This window comes from Nelumbo nucifera, chromosome 7, assembly GCF_055504915.1.
Source record: "Nelumbo nucifera cultivar China Antique chromosome 7, China Antique-T2T, whole genome shotgun sequence".
Lineage (NCBI taxonomy): Eukaryota > Viridiplantae > Streptophyta > Magnoliopsida > Proteales > Nelumbonaceae > Nelumbo > Nelumbo nucifera.
The window spans coordinates 44,582,427-44,604,602 of record NC_142655.1 but is presented as its reverse complement, the minus strand read 5'-3'; the positions used below and the strand labels follow the sequence as shown (position 1 = coordinate 44,604,602).

General features: G+C 51.4%; 1 protein-coding gene across 1 annotated transcript; it reads left to right on the top strand.

Annotated features, from left to right (window-relative positions):
* The first annotated feature begins 13,633 nt into the window (after nucleotides 1-13,633).
* Nucleotides 13,634-21,910, top strand: LOC148790441 (uncharacterized). The gene is made up of 2 exons (XM_088892294.1): nucleotides 13,634-14,201; nucleotides 21,813-21,910. Exons 1-2 carry the CDS (start codon nucleotides 13,634-13,636, stop codon nucleotides 21,908-21,910), a joined length of 666 nt encoding a protein of 221 aa, XP_088748420.1.
* The last annotated feature ends 266 nt before the right edge of the window (nucleotides 21,911-22,176 follow it).

Here is a 22,176-nt window from a genome sequence, read left to right as displayed (position 1 = left end):
TCTTCTCAAGAAGGGTATTGGATGGGAAATTGGTAATAGTAAAACTATAAAGTTTTAAAATGATAGATGGTTGGATGATTCATTGATTGCTAAAACCATCTCTCTAGTTCAGGTTGAATGATGTGGATGGAAAACAAAATGTGTAGTCTTGTCCCTTCATATATATGGGCCACAATTAGATCTATTTTTATCCTCTCATGATCAAAAAAGGATAAATTGATCGATAGATTAAATCTTAATGGCATATTCTCGATAAAATCAACTTACAAAATAAATTGTAGTATGATTAATGATGATGCACAATCTGGCCGGTCTTAGCTGTCAATGATCTTGCCTCTGAACTGAGTAACAGGGACCTGAAACGGAAGGAGAAGAGAAGCTCCGGGGAGAACCCGGCGTAAGGGCTCCGAAGCTCAAGTTAGAATCCTTCAAAGGCAAGAATAACCAGATAGCGCGAAAGTTAGCATACCTCGTTCCTGGGGGGTAGAAGCCTTTTATAACCACCTCGCGCACTCACTTCCAGGCCTCCGTCAGGTCGGGCATGATTACTTCTGAACTCCTGCCAGTTCGGGTGTCATTTCCTCTGGCCGGACAGAACCGCCACTGTTCCTTTTGTCGGAGCCGTCTCTGCAGCAAGTGACGACGATTGCAGGTGGCAGTGGCAAGAAGCCGTTTGAAATGCGGCTGTCAGGTGTCAGATCCCAAATCAGTCAGGTGCGTCGCTCTTGGGTACGGACGTCCTTAGTGTCGGGTACGTTTGGCTGGCCTGGTGCTTTGGGAGTGAAGTGTTGGAGTGGCGAGCGAGGTGCCTTGAGTTCAGTTTGGAGTGTTCGGAGCTGCCACGGGTCAGCTCAGGTCAGCTTTATGAGGCTTGGGGCCCAGTATAGTTCGTGCTCCTTGCAGGGAGCTCGGGTTCTCAGTAGGGAGCTCGCTCTTAATAGGGAGCTCGGACTCCCAGTAGGGAGTTTGTTCTTAATAGGGAGCTCGGATTTTAGGGTGCTCGGGTTCTTGGGGAGCTCGGACCCTTAACAGGGAGTTCGCTCTTAACAGGGAGCTCGGACTTAGGGAGCTCGGGTTCTTAGGGAGCTCGGGCTCCTAGTAGGGAGCTCGGACTTAGGGAGCTCGGGTTTTTAGGGAGCTCGGGCCTTTGACAGGGAGCTCGCTCTTAACAAGGAGCTCGGACTAAGTACAGCAGTCTAAAGTTCGAGCTCGGTAGTGAGTTTGGACTTGCTTCCGATGTTCGCTTTGGGCGCTCTACTATCCCGAGCTGCTTGCCTTTGCCACGTGTCGGGCGATCGCGAGGTCGGGCCAAATTTCCCTTCATCAATTGCCCCCCACTCCCTGTGACAACGGTCTCGTCTTGGTGCGGGGAGTTTGCAAGGTAGCAGGAGGGTTTTGGTCCGTGCTGAGCGCGCTTGCTCTAATTTGATTTTCAGAAAAGGGCGCGCATTTTGGGAGTCGTGACGGCAGTTGTTCGGGAGTTGCACTGTAGACGCTTTTATTGCGAGGAGACATGCGCCGTTACCCCGTCAGTTTCGGGAAGACGCGTGTCGACACCTGTCCTCTGACAAGACGTGCGCGATGTTCCGTCAGTTTCGGAAAGACGTGCGCTGATTGGTCTTGGAAGACGTGCGGCTTAGCGCGGCTGTGGGCCGTTGGATTGGCTTCGATCTGGGCTGTCGCTTTCCGTACGCTGTGGATATAAATAGTGCGCGGGGGGGCGTCCTTGCTACTGTTGTACACCTTGAGCTCGCGCCTTAAGTTTCAGCTCGCGTCCAGGTTTTTCAGCTCGCGTCCCAGGTTTTCTTGCTTGTTCGAGTTCTCGCGGTTTGCTTCAGTCTTCTTCCCGGGTGAGTGTTTTTTGGAATCCCGTTCCATTTCACGATGTCTGGTTTGGAGGGTTCAGACTGTTCAAGCGGGTCTGATGTGGGTTCTACGAACCAGTTTGCGTCCCACGGTAGTTCAAGTGAGCCCGATTTAGGTCCTGAGGAAGGGGTCGGGCCTACCACCCGAGGTGCTTCGGGTAGGTCGGCATCCACCTCCCGTCGTGGCCGGGTTGTAGATCAGTTCGGCCCTTTGACTATGACGCTTGAGGAACTTCAAACCCTCGTAGACTACTACAATTTGCCCAGTGAGTACGGTTACTTTATCCCTACGGGTAGCTTTCCTTGGGAACACGGTCCTGATGAGATGGTGATTTTCCGGGAACAGCTCGCCGCGGGGCTGCGACTGCCCTTCCACCCTCTTCTTGTCGAGGTCCTAAACCACTTCGGTGTGACGGTTGGCCAGCTTCACCCGAACTCTATTAGGAACTTAGTGGGAACGATCTCTTTATTTTGCAACGAGAACTTCCCTCTGGATCTGGAGATTTTTTCTTCTATCTTAATGCTGAAAAAGCAAGTGGGTCCCCTTCCTGGGCGTAGGCGGGCATACTACCTGTCCCCTCGCCCGGGCTTCAAGCTCTTACACGGACTCCCCAATAAGGTCCCGGCGTGGAAGCGAGACTATTTCGGGGTGCGAAGTGCGATGGGGTGGCCGTTCCAGACCGGCTGGGGGGTGGCCGCTCCTGATTCCGGCATCACACTTGATGAGGAGACGGCGAAGGGCCTCCGGCAATGGGCGCGGCTTGGGCTGGATTGCCAATGGTATCTGACGGAGGCCAAGCTTATTGCTGCGGGCCTGAGTTCGGGTAGGTTCTTTCCCTAATGATCTCGTCTTGCTCTTCTTTTACGTCTTACTGATGCCGAACTCCTTTTCGCAGGTACAATGGATTTTCGAGGGACCTGAGGTGGGCACTTGTTCGAGGGCATGAAGAGGAGAAAGCGGGTGGCCAAGCGAGCTCGCGCCGAGCCATCCCGAGCTGCGGAGCCCGAGGTGCCGGATTATCCGGTAGAGGAGCCTGAGATGGTTCCTCCTATGCAGGGGCCGGCGGGGGCTCCTTATGCCGAAACCACACACACGGGGGCTCCCGCCTATTCCGAGTCCGCTCATATGCGAGCTGGGCCGTCGGGCTCGGAGGCCCCGGGGGACTTCAGGAGCGTGCTGTCGCCTGTTCATGCTCTTCAACGGAGTAAGGAGGCATGTTTCCCGAGGAAGTTGCGGCGTGGACCGAGCTCCCTCTGCACCAAGTGGCCTGCTGTGCCGTTACTCATGCCATGGTGGTAAGTGATCCCTTCTTTAGAGTTCAGCTTTTATTCGTTTCTCTGATCTCGTTTTCCTTTGATAGGTGAACTCCTCCATTCACGCCTTGGCGAACCAGGTGGAGAAATGCTCGAGGCAGGCGCGAGCTGTCGAGGAGAATGCTCGTGCTGCTGATGCTGCTGCTCGTCGTGCGCGGTTTAGGCAAGCGAGGTCTCAGAGGGATGCCGAGGCCATGGGAGTGGTGGTGCAGCGTATGGCGGAAATGAAGCTGGACCTGGAGCACCAAGTCGAGTATCTTCAGGAGGATATCAGGGAGAGGACTCAGATCTTCTCTCAAGGCATCGAAGACGCGAAGAAGAAGGCTGTCAGCGATTACATTGCTTCGCTAGATTTCGATGACCTGATGGTAGACTCCTACAGGAGGGGTTTCAAGCTAAGTCGGTGGATGATCCGGAATACGTACCCCGACCTCGATACCAGCGCCATATCCACTTCACGCATCACTCCGGAGATGGCTAATGCTGCGGATGCCGAACCAGACTCCGAGGGGGAGGCAGGTCCTTCGGGTGTTGTCGAAAAGGCTTCTAATAACGATGAAGTAGCCCCGGGCTTGTGAATGTACACCCTTTTTTTTTTTAAATGTACACATCTATTTTGAAACGAAATGTCTTTTTGTTCATGTACTGGTGTCTTCGAGTTATATTTTTTGCCGAACTGACCATTTCGGTCCTTCAGTTCATTTTATGAAATGACTTCGGCGTACTTGCCTTGGTGGCCTATAGATAGTACCTTCTCAAGTTGACAACGTTCCATGCTCGGGGTACTTGTTTCCCTTCTAGGGTTCCGAGCTCGTACGCTCCCCCACCGAGTGTTTTCATTACTCTGTAGGGTCCTTCCCAGTTTGGTCCAAGTTTCCCTACACCGGGTTCGGGCACCATGACCTTACGGAGAACCAGGTCGCCGACGCGGAAGTTCCTCTTCTTTACTCGCGCGTTGTAGTACCGAGCTACCTTTTGTTGGTAAGCCGCAGTTCGGATATGCGCGAGGTCTCTCACTTCGTCCAGTAGGTCGAGGTTGGTGCGTAACTCGTCCTCGTTTGTCCGTTCATCGTACGCTTCTAGTCGCAACGTAGGCACTTCGATTTCCTTCGGGATCACTGCTTCGGTGCCGTAGGTGAGGTTAAAGGGGGTCTCACCTGTGGCGGTCTTTTCCGTGGTTCGGTGTGCCCATAAAACACTTGGTAGTTCGTCTGCCCACAAACCTTTGGCTCGGTCCAATCGCGCTTTCAGTCCGCGGAGGATGGCTCTGTTCATTACTTCTGTTTGGCCATTTGCCTGCGGGTGTGCGACCGATGTGAAGTTCTGACTAATTCCCATACTTCGGCACCATTCTTGGAACTTGATATCTTCGAACTGTTTGCCGTTGTCGGAGATCAGTACCCGAGGTAGCCCGAAGCGACATACGATGTTCTTCCAAAAGAAGTTTTGTATGTTTCGAGCTGTAACTATTGCTAGGGGTTCGGCTTCTATCCACTTTGTGAAATAATTTACTGCCACCACTAGGAATTTTTATCCCGCCTTTCGCTGGTGGGAATGGCCCCAGGAGGTCGATGCCCCATTGGGCGAAGGGCCATGGACTGGTGAGGTATTTGAGGTCGGCAGCGGGCTGATGGTGGATGCTGGCATGCTTCTGACACTTGCCGCATTTTCTGACGAGCTCGATTGCCTCTGTCTTCATCGCTGGCCAGTAGTATCCTTGTCGAAGTGCCTTTTGGGCGAGGGCTCTGCCCCCCAGGTGTCTGCCGCACAAGCCTTCATGGATGTCGCGGAGTACTAGCTCGGCTTCGGCTGGGCGCAAGCATCGCAGATAGGGGAGCGTGTAGGATCGTCGGTACAACCGTTCGTCTATCATGACGTATTTGGCTGCTTGGCGCTGCACCCTCTTGGCTGTGTTGCAGTCCGCGGGGAGGGTTCCATCTAACAGGAAGCTCGCGAGTGGGTCGATCCAGCTCGGCTCTGCTTCGGTGACGGGAGCGACCTCTTCTGCCCCACCGAGAATGCTGGGCCGAGGCAAGTCCTCTACGAACACGGTTCTCCTGGCATTGTGGCTCGTGCTAGCCAGTCGGGACAGGGCGTCGGCCTCAGCGTTCTCTGACCTCGGGATTTGCTTGATGAAGTGTGATTGGAAGTTGAGCAGAGCTTCCTTTACTTTTGCTAAGTACGCAATCATAGTGAGTTCGCGTACTTCGTACTCGCCTGTAACTTGGTTGACCACGAGCTGGGAATCACTGCAGATAACCATGTGCTTTGCTCCGACCTTGCGCGCTAGGTTTAGCCCGACTATCAGTGCCTCGTACTCCGCCTCGTTGTTGGATGCCGCGAACTCAAAGCGTAGTGCGTATTCCAGTTTTGTTCCGCCCGGGCCGCGTAGCACTATTCCAACCCCGCTGCCTTGTTGGTTCGAGGAGCCATCTACGTGAAGGATCCAGGGCTCCTCATCCCAGTTCGCGCTTGGTCTAACCAGGAGGGAAGCCACGCTAGCTACTACTTCACGGGGTTCGGACTCGTTTGGCTTGGGAGCTCCGAGTTCGCCCGAACTGGGGACCTCGGGCTCGACCAGCTCAGGGGCTTCAGGGTTGAACATGCACTCTGCGATAAAGTCTGCCAAGGCTTGGGCCTTGATGGCAGTTCTTGGCTTGTACTGGAGATCGTACTCACTGAGTTCAATGGACCACTTCGTCAGCCGGCCGGAAACCTCGGGTTTGAGTAAAACTTGTCTCAGAGGTTTGTCGGTCAGGACGATGACGGTGTGGGCCTGGAAGTACGGGCGGAGTTTCCGTGCTGCTACCACCAGGGCATACGCTAGCTTTTCTATCTGCGGGTACCTTGTCTCTGCTCCCTGCAAGATTTTACTAACATAATATATGGGTCGTTGGACCCGGTCTGCCTCCTTTACTAGTACCAAACTGACCACCTCGTCGCTAGCCGAGAGGTACAGCTCTAAGACTTCGCCTTCCTTGGGCCGAGCTAAGGTTGGCACATTGGCGAGGTAGCCTTTTAGCTCGTCAAACGCGAGCTGACAGGCTTGCGTCCATTCAACCCCTTTGCCTTTGATTGCTTTGAAGAAGGGTAGGTAGCGATCTTCCGACTTGGACATGAAGCGGCTTAGGGCGGCTATGCGGCCGTTTAGCCTTTGGACTTCTTTTATTTTCCGAGGTGGTCTCATATCTAGGATGGCTTGTATTTTGTCTGGGTTGGCCTCGATGCCACTTCGATTGACAACGTAGCCCAGGAACTTGCCCGAGGTGACGCCAAAGACACATTTGTTGGGGTTTAATTTCATGTTATACTGACGCAGGATTTGGAAGACAGAATCTAAGTCTTGTATTAATTCTTGCGAAAACTGTGTTTTGACGACCATGTCGTCTACATAGCACTCTATCTTTGTGCCGATCAGGGGCCGAAACAGCCTATTTACAAGTCTTTGGAAGGTCGCCCCGGCGTTTTTTAACCCGAAGGGCATGACCTTGTAACAGTATAGACCGAACTCGGTTACGAAGCTGGTTTTTTCCTCGTCGGACTGGTCCATCCGGATTTGGTTGTAGCCTGAGTAGGCATCCAGGAAGCTTAGCAATTCATGTCCCGAGGTCGCGTCCACTAGGCGGTCGATCCTAGGAAGGGGGAAGCAGTCTTTCAGGCAAGCTCGGTTTAGGTCGGTGTAGTCGACGCACATGCGCCACTTGCCGTTCGCCTTTTTCACCAGCACAGGGTTGGCCACCCAGCTCGGGTAATGGACTTCCCTTATGAAGTCTGCCGCGAGGAGCTTTTCGACTTCCTCATCGACCGCTTTCCAGCGCTCCGGGGCTAAGTTCCGTTTCTTCTGTCTAACGGGTCTGACTAAAGGGTCAGTGTTAAGTTTGTGAGTTATAAGACTAGGGTCAATACCGGGCATATCGGCCACGGACCATGCAAAAATATCTAAATTTTGGAGTAAAAAACTTACCAGTTCGGTCCGTAGGGGTTCCTTGACAGAAGCACCAATCTGGAGTGCGCGAGCTAGGTCCGTAGGTGAGGTCGGGATCGCGACTGTTTCTTCTGTTGGCGAGGCTCGTTCTTCGCCTTACTCCGTAGGCCGCTCCAGATCGAGGTCGCCGGCCGGCTTGGACTTGCCCTTTAGGGCGGCGACATAGCACTTGCGGGACTCGAGCTGGTCACCCTGCACTACCCCCACACCGAAGTCCGTAGGGAACTTCATTGCCAAATAGTAGGTAGAGACCACCGCCCGCAGGATATGCGTGATTGGCCGTCCTATTATGGCGTTGTATGGGGAGGGGGTCGCGACCACCAGAAAATCGTGGTTGAGTCTGACCGCACAAGGCCACGTGCCGACTTCCACGGGCACCGTTATCTTTCCAAGGGGCCTGACTTCTTCCCCGCTGAAGCCCACAAGGGGAGTGCTTGCAGGTTTTAGTTCGCTCCTTGGCAGCTGTAGCCGATCAAACGCCGACTTGAATAGGATGTCCGCCGAGCTGCCTGAATCTACGAGCACGCGCCTAACCTCGAAGTCGCTGATCCTGAGTTTAATGACAAGTGCGTCGTCGTGAGGGTAGCGAACTCCCCGCGCGTCGTCTTCTGTGAAGAGGATCGGCTCCTCGGTCTTCGGCCTCTTCGGGGGGTTCCGCTCCTCGAGGACCGCTTCGCGAACTGAGGTCCGGGCTGCCGCTGATGTGCACCCCGCCACCACCGAACCTCCCACAATTACATGGATGGTTCCCCGAACTGGCCTTTCTGCCGGAGGCTGTCGCTGCATCAGCTCGGCAGGCCTGCTGCTAGTCTCCGGGGCATCTTTTAAGTGTTCGCCCGGCTGATCCGCTTTATTGCTATTATTGTTGTGCTGTACAAAGTTTCTTAAGTATCCGCGACGGATGAGCCCCTCTATCTCGTCTCGGAGGTTATTACATTGCTCGGTACTGTGACCGTGGTCCCTATGGAAACTATAATACAAATTCTTGTTTCTTTCGTTCGGATTTCCCTTTAGGCGAGGTGGCCATTTCACGAAGGGGGCGTCCTTGATCGTCATTAGGATCTCGGTCCGCCTTGTGTTCAGTGGCGTGTAATCCGTCCGAACTGGCAGGGGAGCTCGGAACGACTGGTTCGGTTTTGGGTCCCGGGCCGGGTTTTTTCGGTCGGCTGAGCTAGAGGGCTCGCCATCCCTCTTTCTTTTCTCGTTTCCGCCCTCGGTTCTTTGGTTGATTTCCTCCTCTGTCCTCATGAACTTGTCCGCGAGCTTGAGGAGCTCGGCCACAGTTGCGGGCTGGTTAGCTACCATGTGCCACTTGAATTCCTTGTGCGTCATCCCTCATTTTGCTGCGGCGAGCTGCACCGCGGGGTCTAACCGGGGTATCTGTAAGCATGCCTCATTGAATCGTTTGATGTAGCCCCGTATGGGTTCTCCTTCCCTTTGGACTACTCCGAAGATGCTTTCCTCTGATCTGGGGCACCGTTTGCTGGTGACAAAGTGTGCGGTGAAGACCTGCACGAACTGAGCCCAACACTTTATCGATCCGGGGGCCAGGTTCCTGTACCAAGTGCGGGCTACCCCCTTGAGGGTGGTGGTGAAGGCCATGCACATGCATGATTCGCTGGCCCTGGCGAGGTGCATTTGGGACTGGAAAGCGTCCACGTGGTCGTTGGGGTCGAAGGATCCGTCGTACTTGTCTAGGGGCGGGAGCTTGAAATCTCTAGGCAAGGGGACTGCCAGGAGTTCTGAGGCGAGGGGGGAAGGAACTGAGAGAATCGGGGTGACTCCTACCTCGTCCGAGCTCGTCTCGCCTTTGCCTCTGAGCTCGGATAAGACGCGGGTGGCGGTTCGTCGACTTCGACGGCGTCTTCACTGCTGAGGGGGCCTTGTACTGGCGCTGCTGGCCTCCGTGTTGCCGAGCTCAATGGGCTCGGAGTGCTGGTAGTCCGCTGCTGCCAGTGCGCCGAATCGGTTTCCCACCAGTGGGGACTCCGGTTTGGAGACCCGAGGTGCCGACCTTGCGGGCGAGGTTCCTAATCCGCCTGCGAGCCGCGAGGCGGGGATGACTTTTCTTTCTCTCCGGCCTGGGGACGAGGCCTGGCTGTTTGGGGGATTCTGGGGCCTGGAGGCCTTTCCTTGGTGGAGGCGCCCATCCTGCAGAGAGGCCTTTACTGGCTTCAGGGCAGGGTGGCGAGGTGGAAGTAGTGGTTGGTTCGGTGTCAGTTGGGGGAACTGCTGCTGATAGTGGTATTGGGAGAGGTTGTGCAACACTTGGTGCTGGTGAAGCTGGTGTTGCTGGAACTGCTGCATCTGGGCTTGCATTGCCCGCATGCATTGCATTAAGTCGTCCAACCGATTTTGGCTAGCTGCCAGGGGGACGGCGGTTGGTTCAGTGAAGGTAATCTCGATGGGAAGAGGGAAGGGGATGTTTGCGGAAGGTAGGCTTACAGGTGCCACTGCTTGTGGCATAGTCAGATTGGGGATTCCATCCACCGTGAGGGGGATGGTGAACTGCCCAACACACACCACGGGAACTTGGAGCTGTTCCCCGGTGGTGTTTGTCTCTGTGCCGCGTCCGGCGTTGCTGGATGAGGCCATGAGTAATGAGTTTTTCAGAGAAGAAGGAAAGGGTATGAAAGTTTTGGAGGGAGGCTTTTTGAAGCGTTTCCCACAGACGGCGCCAATTGATGATGCACAATCTGGCCGGTCTTAGCTGTTGATGATCTTGCCTCTGAACTGAGTAACAGGGACCTGAAATGGAAGGAGAAGAGAAGCTCCGGGGAGAACCCGGCGTAAGGGCTCCGAAGCTCAAGTTAGAATCCTTCAAAGGAAAGAATAACCAGATAGCGCGAAAGTTAGCATACCTTGTTCCTGGGGGGTTGAAGCCTTTTATAACCACCTCGCGCACTCACTTCCAGGCCTCCGTCAGGTCGGGCATGATTACTTCTGAACTCCTGCCAGTTCGGGTGTCATTTCCTCTGGCCGGACAGAACCGCCACTATTCCTTTTGTCGGAGCCGTCTCTACGGCAAGTGACAACGATTGCAGGTGGTGGTGGCAGGAAGCCGTTTGAAATGCGGCTGTCAGGCGTCAGATCCCAAATCAGTCAGGTGCGTCGCCCTTGGGTACGGACGTCCTTAGTGTCGGGTACGTTTGGCTGGCCTGGTGCTTTGGGAGTGAAGTGTTGGAGTTGCGAGCGAGGTGCCTTGAGTTCGGTTTGGAGTGTTCCGAGCTGCCACGGGTCAGCTCGGGTCAGCTTTGTGAGGCTTGGGGCCCAGTATTGTTCGTGCTCCTTGCAGGGAGCTCGGGTTCTCAGTAGGGAGCTCGCTCTTAATAGGGAGCTCAGACTCCCAGTAGGGAGTTTGTTCTTAATAGGGAGCTCGGATTTTAGGGTGCTCGGGTTCTTAGGGAGCTCGGACCCTTAACAGGGAGCTCATGTTCTCAGTAGGGAGCTCGCTCTTAATAGGGAGCTCAGACTCCCAGTAGGGAGTTTGTTCTTAATAGGGAGCTCGGATTTTAGGGTGCTCGAGTTCTTGGGGAGCTCGGACCCTTAACAGGGAGCTCGCTCTTAACAGGGAGCTCGGGTTCCTAGTAGGGAGCTCGGACTTAGGGAGCTCAGGCTCCTAGTAGGGAGCTCGGACTTAGGGAGCTCGGGTTTTTAGGGAGCTCGGGCCTTTGACAGGGAGCTCGCTCTTAACAAGGAGCTCGGACTAAGTACAGCGGTCTGGAGTTTGGGCTCGGTAGTGAGTTTAGGCTTGCTTCCGATGTTCGCTTTGGGCGCTCTACTATCCCGAGCTGCTTGCCTTTGCCACGTGTCGGGCGATCGCGAGGTCGGGCCAAATTTCCCTTCATCAATTATGAATGGGAAGACGACTTCAGTTGGCTCTCTAACATTTGGAAGCTTAACTACCCTCCGAAGCTAAAATTTTTCTTTATCTCCTTCTTAATAGAAAACTCCCATAAAAAATTCACCTTAGGAAGAAAGGTATTAATCTTGATAGTGGGTGTAGTTTTATTGTGAGGACGAGGACTTGGATCATATCCTCGAAAATTGTGTGAAAGCTAAACAATTCTAGTTAGTGGTTGATGTAGGCGCATTCGGCTCCCCCATTACGGGGTTGACGCGTGTTAGATGGTGGGCAACAGCATGGGGTCGCTATAAGGATGTGCGGACCCCTTCGGTACGAACTAGATGGGCCCAATCTTAGGGTGTCGCATGTCCTCCGCTGGAACATCTCATGAGCCCTCGTACGGCTCGCATCTGGGCCATCCGAGCCCAACCACTCTCAGGCAGTTCCAACTATAAAGGCAAGGCACCTCCCACAAGGTAAAGGATACGGAACTTTTGAGACCTCTCATATTTTCTCCTTTGAGGACTTAGTGCTATCAGTGACTTCATCTAGACCCCTCGATTCCAGACTTACTGCTTACATCATGCGGACACTAACTTGACTGTCAGAGTCCTTGCCTCGAGTTTCCACCTAAGGCCTCTAACACTCTCTTCCTTGTAGAGCAACTTCCGAGAGCTCCTCCAAACCCCTTATACACACAAGTGAGCAATTGTATCTCAGTCTCCTCAAACATCCTTCAGCCCTTGGCCTCTATAGTATCTGAGGGAGCGATCCGCCTCAGCCTCGGCACATCCTCTCCGGACCCTCAAATCCTTTGGCCCTCTTTCGAAGCTCGGGAGTGAATTTAATTTGTTGCCCTCGGCTTATCTGAGTACCAACAATTGAAGCCTTCTATGGGAAATGTTTCTAAGACGATCCCCTAAAACACTCCAAATTTAAGATCTCCTAAGCTTTGGACACCATGGTACGAAGAGCCAGGAACCCCCAAAACCTGGTTACCAATGAATAGTTCTGGGTGGTCCTTGATTGTCTGGAATACCTCATGTAGCGCGTGGAACAAGTTTGCCCCCAGGCAGGAGGTTCCTCCTGAGGCGACTGCCCCGTCGGGGTGTCAGATCATCAGGGTTGGTGTAAGCAGGCTGGATGCCAGCCCTCAACCAAGCCAATACTCGGCAGGTCGAGTCCTCAAAGTTTGGCAGCAGCCAACCCGCCAGCCCACCTCAGAGGAATGTGAGACCTCCCAGCCGAAGGGAGGAAGAACCGACGCAGTCTGATGACAGCCGCCAGCCCTCCGAACAACATCATCGCTGCCGAAGGGAGAACCCCAGGGATGAAGGTAGGCACCTTAGCCGCTGTAGTGCCCACTCAAGGGCTGAGAGCCGATGCCGCGCTTCTCCCCAACACGTCTCGGATCTCCGTGACATCCTGAATGACCGCCGCACCCGACGGGAGGCACACAGTCCAGCCTTGGACTACTCTGGAGTCCGAGCCAACCTCCGCCATGCCCGCGAAGACAAAGGCGGGGCACATGCTCCAGCCGACCCTCGGATCGTAGAACTACAAGCCGAGATTGGGGCCATCAGATATGAGCTCCGTCAAGTCCAAGAGAGCCGAGCTGACGCCTCGACTGAACAAGATAATCCGATGTGAAGGATGAATGCCTTCACCCTAGACATTATCTCCAAGCCTCTCCCCCAGCACTTCAAGGCCCCTGCACTAGAGATGTATGATGGGAATTCAGACCCCGACGACCACCTGGAGAGTTTTAGAGCAGTCATGATACTCTATGTGTATTTCGACGCCCTGACGTGCCGAACTTTCCAGGCCACCTTCAGGGGGGCCACTCATCGTTGGTTCTCCAGTCTCCTACCCCGGTCAACCTCTTCCTCACGGGAGCAGTTTGCCAACCTCTTCCTCGCCCGCTTCATCAGCAGTCGTAGGTGCTAAAAGAGTGTAGTCTCACTGATATCCATCAAGAAGAAGCGAGGTGAGAGTCTGCGGTCCTACATTGACCGCTTTAAGAAAGAAGAGCTCGAGGTTAGAGACCTCAACCCAATGGTCTCCATGCATGCCGCTATCAGCGGGCTCTTCCCTGGCTCGGCCCTAAAACGCTCGGTGGACAAGACCACACCAAAGACAAAGATGGAGTTCCTCAAGAAGACCCAGAAGTACATCTAGGCCGAGGAGGCTTTGAACGGGGACAACCAGGAAAGGGAAGTCGAGCACCATAACGGGGCCCTAGAGAAGAAGAGGAAGAGTGGAGACCACCACCACCACCACAACAACAACAAGGACAACAAAAAGCCATCGGCCTCGGCCCTAGCTTACAACCAGTATACACCACTCAACTCCACCCAAACCCAGATCTCGAGGCAAGTCGGGGAGGAGAAATTCATGAAGTGGCCTGAAAAGATGAAGAGGAACCCCAAGAGGGGGAACCTAAAGAAGTACTACAAGTACCACCACGGTGCTGGCCACAACACGGAGGACTGTTATGATTTGAAGAATGATATAGAGTCCCTCATCCGCTGTGGGCACCTCAAGCAGTACGACGAAGCAGCAGCCTTGGCCCGTAAAGCTTATGCCAGGTAGTTAAACATCCAAGGGCTTGCCCCCAAGAAAATGAAGCAGCAGGAGACCCTCTCCTTCACGGACAAGAACTTGAAGGGGGTCACAGTCCCCCATGATGACACTTTGGTGATCTTGGCCATCATCACAAACTTCATAGTTAAGAGGATTCTCGTCGACAATGGCTCCTTAGCTGACATCCTCTTCTATGAAGCCTTCGAGAAGATGAAGATAGCGCCTAAGCACCTCCAGCCAGCTGACATCCCACTAGTTAGGTTCTCCGATAACATGGTTAGACTGGAGGGAAGAATCACCCTACCCATCATGGTGGGGACCAAGCCTTGGCAGGTGATGAGAATGAATGAGTTCCTGGTCGTGAAGATTGGCTCACCCCATAATGCAATCATGGGGAGGCCGACCCTTCATGCACTTAGGGCAGACATATCCTCGTCCCACCTCACCCTCAAGTTCCCCACCGAACACGGCGTCGGAGTCGTTCATGGGGACCATCAAGTCGCCCACCAGTGCTATGTGGCAGCACTGAAGGGCAAGAACAAGGAAGCTTTGCCACTAGAGGGCTTTGAACTCAGGGATGAGCCAGCGAGCCGAGGACCTCATCTCGGTTCCCCTGGACGAGGCCGAGCTCGAGGAAACAGTCCATGTCGGGTCCAACCTTCCCCCAGAGAGCCTATCCGAACTGGTAAGTTTTCCCAAAACTAACACCGATGTCTTTGCTTGGTCCGTCGCTGACATGCCCAGAATTGACCCTTCGGTCATCACTCACAGGCTGAGTGTGGACCTGAGCTCTAGGCCAGTTTGGCAGAAGAAGAGGAACTTTGCATCAGAGTATTGGAAGGCCATAGAAGAGGAAGTATTGACAAACTACTCGACGTCGGCTTCATTCGAGAGGTATACTACCCTAACTGGTTGTCAAATGTGGTTTTGGTAAAGAAAACTAATACGAAGTGGCGGATCTGTATTGACTTCACAGACCTTAACCGAGCCTGCCCAAAGGATAGTTTTCCTTTGCCAAGTATAGACCACCTCATTGATGCCACTATAGGGTACAAGCTGCTTAGCTTCATGGATGCCTTATCCGGACACAACCAAATAAAGATGCACCTCAAAGATGAGGAGAAGACCTCGTTCATCACCGAGCATGGTACCTACTGCTAAAGAGTGATGCCCTTCAGCCTCAAGATTGCAGGGGCCACCTACTAGTGCCTCATCAATAAGGTGTTCAAAAATCAGATGGGGAGGAACATCGAAGCCTAGGTGGATGATATGGTGGTGAAAAGCCTAAAAGTCGAGGCGCACACCTCAGACTTGGCCGAGACCTTTGACACATTGCGAAAGTTCAACAAGAAGCTTAATCCTAGCAAGTGTGCCTTTGGCGTCATCTCGGGTAAATTCTTAGGCTTCATTGTTACTCAAAGAGGCATTGAGGCCAACCCTGACAAGATACAAGCCATACTGACATGGCACCCCCTTGGTCGGTAAAGGAGACTCAAAGGCTCACTAACTGAATAGTTGCCCTCAACCGCTTCATGTCAAAGTCGGCTGTCTGCTATCTGCCCTTCTTCCGCGCCATTAAGAAACTAAAAGATTTCTAGTGAGCGGAGGAGTGCCAGCACGCTTTTGATTAACTAAAGAGGTACCTCGCCCCACCTCCCCTCCTCACCCGGCCTACTCCAGGAGAAATTTGGTACTTGTACCTATCAGTTGGGGATGAGGCAATCAGCTCGGTCTTAATAAAAGAGGACGGCACACAGAAGCCAATATACTATGTTAGCAAGGTTCTTTGAGACGCCAAGACCAGATATCCTAAGGTGGAGAAACTAGCCTTCGCCCTTGTAATCTCGGCCAAGAAGCTCAGGCCGTATTTTCAAGCTCACACCATCGTGGTTCTGATGAATCAACCCCTCAAGGCCATCCTCACCAAGCCTGAGACCTTGGGACGTCTGATTAAGTGGACTGTCGAGCTATCTGAGTTCGACATCAAATACCAGTCGAGGCTTGCAATCAAAGCGCAAGCCTTGGCAGATTTTGTAGTAGAATGTACCTTCAGCCGAGTCCTCCGCTGAGCCCCCGAAGATGAGTTGGAAGAGGGTCACCCAGTCGAGGAAGCTCATCCCACGTAGAGACTTTTTGTTGACGGGTCGTCCAACGCCAAAGGAAGTGGAGCAGGCCTCATCTTTCTCACCCCAAACGACATAGTAATAGAGTACGCGTTGAGATTCGACTTCCCTACATCCAACAACGAAGCCGAGTACGAGGCCCTTCTTGCTGGATTACAGCTCGATAAGGACCTCGGCTCCCAGCACATTGAAGTCTTCAGCGACTTGCAACTGGTGGTGAACCAAGTCAATGGTGAGTATGAAGCTAGAGAACAAAGCATGACCAAATACCTCGCCAAGGTTCAAGAGCTAGCTCGCCACTTCCAATGCTTCTCCCTGCAACAAGTCCTGCGAGCTGAGAACATGAGAGTCGATGCCCCCTACGAATGGGTGTCCTGTAGGGCCCAGCCAGGGAGGTTGAGCGTCTTACCTGGGTGTTTTGTCCCCATTGGCAGATCCGCGAGGGGGACTCTATCTCGGAGAAGGGGGTCGTCAAGGCCCTGGTGAGCGGGGCAGTCCTTCTAAGGGACCGGCTTCAAGATGATGTAGAGTGACCTCCAGTTAGTCCGTGATGAGGGTCTCTATCATGTGGCTGAGGTATGCCTTCTCCCTAGTACTTCATCCTTTCCTTGGCATTTAGTTTTTTCTTGATTTCTATTTGCTTTACTGATGGCGCTCTCCTCGGTGCATGTCTGTCATCACTACGTTGGCATGGCGAACCGAATGGAACTTCTTTGCGAGTGCCTGGCTTGGCTCGAGAAGAACAACGATAGGCTCTCCATGAAGATGGCCAAGGCGAAGAGTAGTCGAGACCAGGCCCAGGCGGCCCTCAAGGATGAGCAACAACTCCAGTAGACGTTGGAGGAGGACTTGAAGGCGGAGACGGATTGGGTAGAGCGCATGCGGGGCCCTGAAGAAGTCCAAGGAGGACAGGGCTGCCCTCGACAGGTTGCAATGGAGGCCCAGAAGCGGGCAGCGGCAACTGAGGCACAAGCGGCTGAGGCCGTCGAAATCTGGAAGCAGTCGTACGAGTGTTAGGAGAGCCTCACGGACTATGCTGCCCAATCCTACCTGGACGGCATCGAGGACACAAAGAAGGTTATTTTGCAAGTGCTACCGGACTTCGACATTGAGGGGCTACAAGTGCACCCGGAGTCTCCTGAGCAGACCGTCTAGGTCCTCAACAAGCCCATTGATGGAGCCGAAGACTCTACCCTCCCCCCGGCTGGTGGTGAAGCATAGTTGCTTCTTTTCCTTGTATTTTTTGTTTTTCTTTTTTGATGTAAATGTGCTCGGCTGCCGAGGCTAGAAGCATACGCAATGGCACCTACCAATGTTAGTACTCCCTTCGGCCAAAATCGAAGCCCTATCTAGGCCCCTGCCTCGGCCTCGGGAGCGGGGGGCAAGTGATGTAGGCGCATTCGGCTCCCCCAATACAGGGCTGACACATGTCGGACGGCAGGCGACAACATGGGGTCACCGTAAGGACACGTGGACCCCTTTGGTACGAACCGGACGGGCCCAATCGTAGGGCGCCACGTGTCCTCCGCTAGAACATCTCGCGATCCCTCGTACGGCTCGCATCTGGGCCATCCGTGCCCAACCACTCCTAGGCAGCTCCGACTATAAAGGCAAGGCGTCTCCCACAAGGTAAAGGATCCGGAACTTTTGAGACCTCTCATATTCTCTTCTTTGAGGACTTAGTGCTATCAGTGACTTCGTCTGGACCCCTTGGCTCCAGACTTACTACTTACATCATGCGGACACTAACTTAACCATTGAAGTCCTTGCCTCAGGTTTCCACCCGAGGCCTCTAACACTCTCTTCCTTGCAGAGCAACTTCCGAGAGCTCCTCCAGACCCCTTGTACACACAAGTGAGTAGTTGTATCTCGGTCTCATCGAATGTCCTTCTCAGTACTAGCCCTCGACCTCTACAGTATCTGAGGGAAAGATCCACCTCGGCCTATAGTCCTTGGCCTCGGCACATCCTCTCCAGACCCTCAAAGCCTTCGGCCCTCCTTTGAAGCTCAGGAGTGAATTTACTTTGTTGCCCTTGACTAATCCAAGTACCAATAGTGGTAAACCAATGTATAGAGGGACCTAATGAGTTAAACCCCTCTTTAAATGAATGGTGGTCTAGAGCAACGTTTTCAAACCATCATTGACCTAGATGGTTGGACCGTTTGTATTAGAAATTGGTCATTCGAGCGGTTTTGGGTTTACCCCGAACTTTCTTCCAATGCAAAACCGTTGAAAAAGTAAAAAAAAAAAAAAATAGTGACCCAGATGATCAAACTGTCAACCTATTTGACCTAGTTAATGGTTAGTGGTTTGACATTTTTTATTTTTATTTTTTATTTTATTTGAAAATAAAAATAAATATAAAATAAATGACAAACATACCCTATTTCCTAACTACATTCGATGACTTTCCTTTAGGGTTTTGTTTTGCCAAATCCAAAAGCCCAAAACTCTCCAGTCCTTGACAAAGCTCCAGGCCTTCATTGAAGAAGATAGCGGTGACACACCAGCACTTGCCTTCCCGAAATTCGAACAAGCACCCACTGGCGACCAAAGTTCTGACGTCTCTAAAGTCTGAATTGAACTCTGATCTCTTGAAAGGAATGGCTGAATGACATCTCTATAAGGGGATGGCGGCGACCACTGTGGACATCCAACCTCTAGCATACCCCTGATCGTTGAACAATAGAAATTAATTTTGATGCTTCTTGTTCTAATAACAGTATGTGCTTTGTGGCAACTATAGCGACGAATTATCTTCGTAAAATAGTAGACTATAAAGGCTATAGTTTGGGCTTCTCCACCATTAATATAGACAATTCTTGGGCTGCTTGGGAGGCCCATGGTAGCCAACTTTAGAGACTAATTGGTTATCACTGAGGGTGGGCTCAAGTTAACCCCCTTTGGAGATGGAGATTAAGGCATGTTAACAGAAGGAATTCGGTTGAACCGAACACAAAAGGACAAAACTCCATTTCTCTCCCTCTCATTTTCTCCTCTCCTCCACCGAGCCCTGAGCCAGAAGCATCCCACCAGCTACCTCACTACAAATTAGCCTTTGTGGGCGTGAAATATAGTCCTGGCAGCAAGAAATCAATCAGCCGTCATCAGTATAAAAAACATCATTTTGGATGGATTGAAACCTTGTGAATGTATGCTATTATATCTATATTCTGATGGTTGGCCAAGCACATTCGTGGCTTCGGTTTCGGCCTGAAACCTGATAACCCAAGAGAATGAGTGTTTTAAGAACAGAGCCTGATGGTTGGCCAGGTTGATCAGAACCTAGTCTACTGCAGTTTGGTTCATTGGTTGAACCAAAACCCTTCAAGAACCAATACGATTAATGAACTTGATTGCTTGACTGTAGGGGTGGATTCGAGCCGAGCCGAGCCGAATAGTACCAGAGCTCGAGTTCGGTTCGAGCCAGAATCTTGAGTTCGAGTTCGATTTTGAGAAAATATATTTTATAAAAATAAAAATTATATATAAAAAAAATTATTTTATATTTAAAAAATTAAGAATTATAATAATTAATAATTATAATATTTTTATTACACATATATATATATATATTAAATATCAAATATGACGAGCTCGAACAGCTCATGAAAAGTTCAGCTTGTTACCACCTCTACTTGTCTAAAAAATTCATGTTTTGATACATAAGCAAGTATCTTGGCATCCTCCTCTTCAATCCAAAGACCCCTCTTCACATTGGATTTATCACAACAGGGAGGCCTTCCCATCTTGGCTTGTGATGGCAAATACCTTCAACTAATCAACAAGAAAAGAAGGATATACAGAAAGGAAGAAAGGTGGCTAGAAAGTTACCAGGCCATAGTAGCTGATTATAGCTTGAAATCTTAACTCTTGAATATGAACAAAATGTTCCAAAGCCATAGATTCTCTGATATACATGACAAATGCTGCATTAACTTAAAACCATTAAATAATGATTATTTCTTAATTTTTAATAAAATTGTTGATATATCATCCATAGATGATAAATTAATCCAAATAACTATAACAATTCGTGGGCCATTTCTCTCTTCCTTGTATGCAATTCCCCATCTATTGATCACTTATTACTGCAGACTTGTAACAACAAGAGCTATCACCATTTCTCTCTCCATAAACCCAGACCAGGTCGTGGCCATGGACTCGGCGATACTCAGTGTAACAAGGGCTATCACCCCCAAAGCCAGTTTTGGCCTCATTCATCATCTGGGTTTGCAGCCTCTCCATTGTTTCACAAATATCCGAATCAAATTCTGCGTAATACCGCTTCTCGCACTCTATTTACTCTGCAGGTGGCTGGTACCAGTTCTGTTCCTCAGGATGCACTTCAATATAACAATCCTCTTTTCGCATTACAGTTAGGTTGTCAGTGGGGATGCTTCTGGATTAGGGCTTGGTGGAAGAGAGAAGAAAATGAGAGGGAGTTTGAAAATCACAAAAGACCGAAAGAAATGGAATTTTGTCCTCTCGGATTCCTTCTGTTGATATGCGAACTTCCGTTAATATTAAATTTTCTAAGTTGGTGATGTGCTCGCTTCTGGTTGGTGGGTTCACGCTTCCCATACTGTTCAGATGGGATTTGATGTAACCGATTTTGATCACGTATCATTTTTTATGTGATGTATCAATTTTTTGGCTAAATACTTCGTCATCTCGTATGCTCCCAAGTGGCCTGTGACTCAGAGGCTGAAGTAGAGATCCCTAGTGGTGAGTTGTCTGGTGGCGAGCTACCTAGTGATAAACTGCTTGGGGGAGAGCTACCTTGTGGCAAACTGCCTTGTGGTGGGCTACCTTGATGAGCTGCTTGGTGGTGAAACCCGACTGCTTCCTGCAGGAGATGATCATCTCATCTTTGTAGACGGGGGGAGCTGAGGGATCTGCAAGAATTGAATCAGAGAACCCGAGGGTGTTTACCCGATGAGGTCACTTCGATGGCTAAGTTAGCACTCTGATAGTAGAGAGCTTGAAAGTGATATTAGAGAATGAGAGAGCTAGAGAGTAGGGGTTACCATCCTTTTTTTTCTTATCTCATTTCCCCTCTGGGGGGTGAGGTTTTTATATACTGGAGTCCTCGTGGGTTAGGTGGAGCAGTTTCTGGATTCCCGCTATGATGGGACCTGCTTTCGTGTTAGGTGGGAAAAATGCCATCAACTGGTAAGGCTGTCCCTTCCCGTCTAAACTGGGGAGTTGGTGAACTAATATAGCCGTTACAAAGTACGGTCCTGTGGGATACAGAACGGAGGTGTGCTCCTCGAGGTTGCTAGGTTAGCGCCTGGGCCAGGCTGCCAGCTCGTGTCAGGGCTAGGCTGCCAGCTCGTGCTAGGGCCAGGCTGCCAGCTCGTGTTAGGGTCGGGCTGCTAGCTCGTATCAGGACCAGGCTGCCAGCTCGTGTCATGGCCGAGCTGCCAGCTCGTGTCAGGGCCAAGCTGCCAGCTCGTGTCAAGGCTAAGCTGCCAGCTTGTGCCAGGTCGTGTCAGGCCACGCCTGTGCCAGGCTACGCCTAGTGGGGCACCAACTTAGCAAAGGCAAGTTGTTGCCAAAGTGGTCCCGAGTGTCACCTATTTGCTCTGAGGTGCCAGGTTACATGAGGGTGAGTTGCTTGTGACGAATTGCCTGTAAGTGGCGAACTGCCTATGGCGAACTCGAGCTATCTAGTTGTCAAGAGGCTATATTTAGTTGGCATAAGGTGCCAAGTGTCAGAATGTCACTGGAGGGCCAAATCCGCCCTCATCAGGATTCATTAAGGCTATGTTTGGTTTGAAGGAAATGGAAAGGTAGGGAAACCTTGTATTGGTTTCTCTGTCTTTCTCTACCTTTTCCTTCAAACCAAACATAACCTATAAAACCATAAACAGATACTCGAATGCCCACCCCATGGCTTCTCGCTTTATGGGGTGGGCTCCACTTATAAACTATATTCGATGAAAATCCAAAGAACCAAATCAGCTGTGGTAGATCGTTTGAAGGAAGATCAGATGTGCTTCTCACATCGACCTCACAAGCACATCCCACTGTGTATTGAAAATATTTCCGTACTTATGTATTATTATTTAGGAATATGTTCTCAATACAGGATGGGATATGCCTGTGAGGTGGGCTCCACCTCGTTTGAAGGGCTGTCGACTTCAGCCTCTTTGTATAGAGTATCCGGAGGATTTTCACAGTGACTGAACCGGCTTAACTGACCCCACACAAAAAAACAAACATCACTTCTTAGTTTTTTTTTTTTCTTCTTTTTCTTGTAGTCACCATTACTTCCTATTTGGGAAGCACAAATCTTCTAACTTATAACGCCACTCATAAAGTACTCCACAAACAGGGAATTTAGAGTATCTATTGCATTACCGAGTCACCTACAAAACAAGGCACATGACTACATGATGTAACTAGGAATCATCTAGCAAAGATTTCCAAGTATTTCAGGAATATTCTCCGTG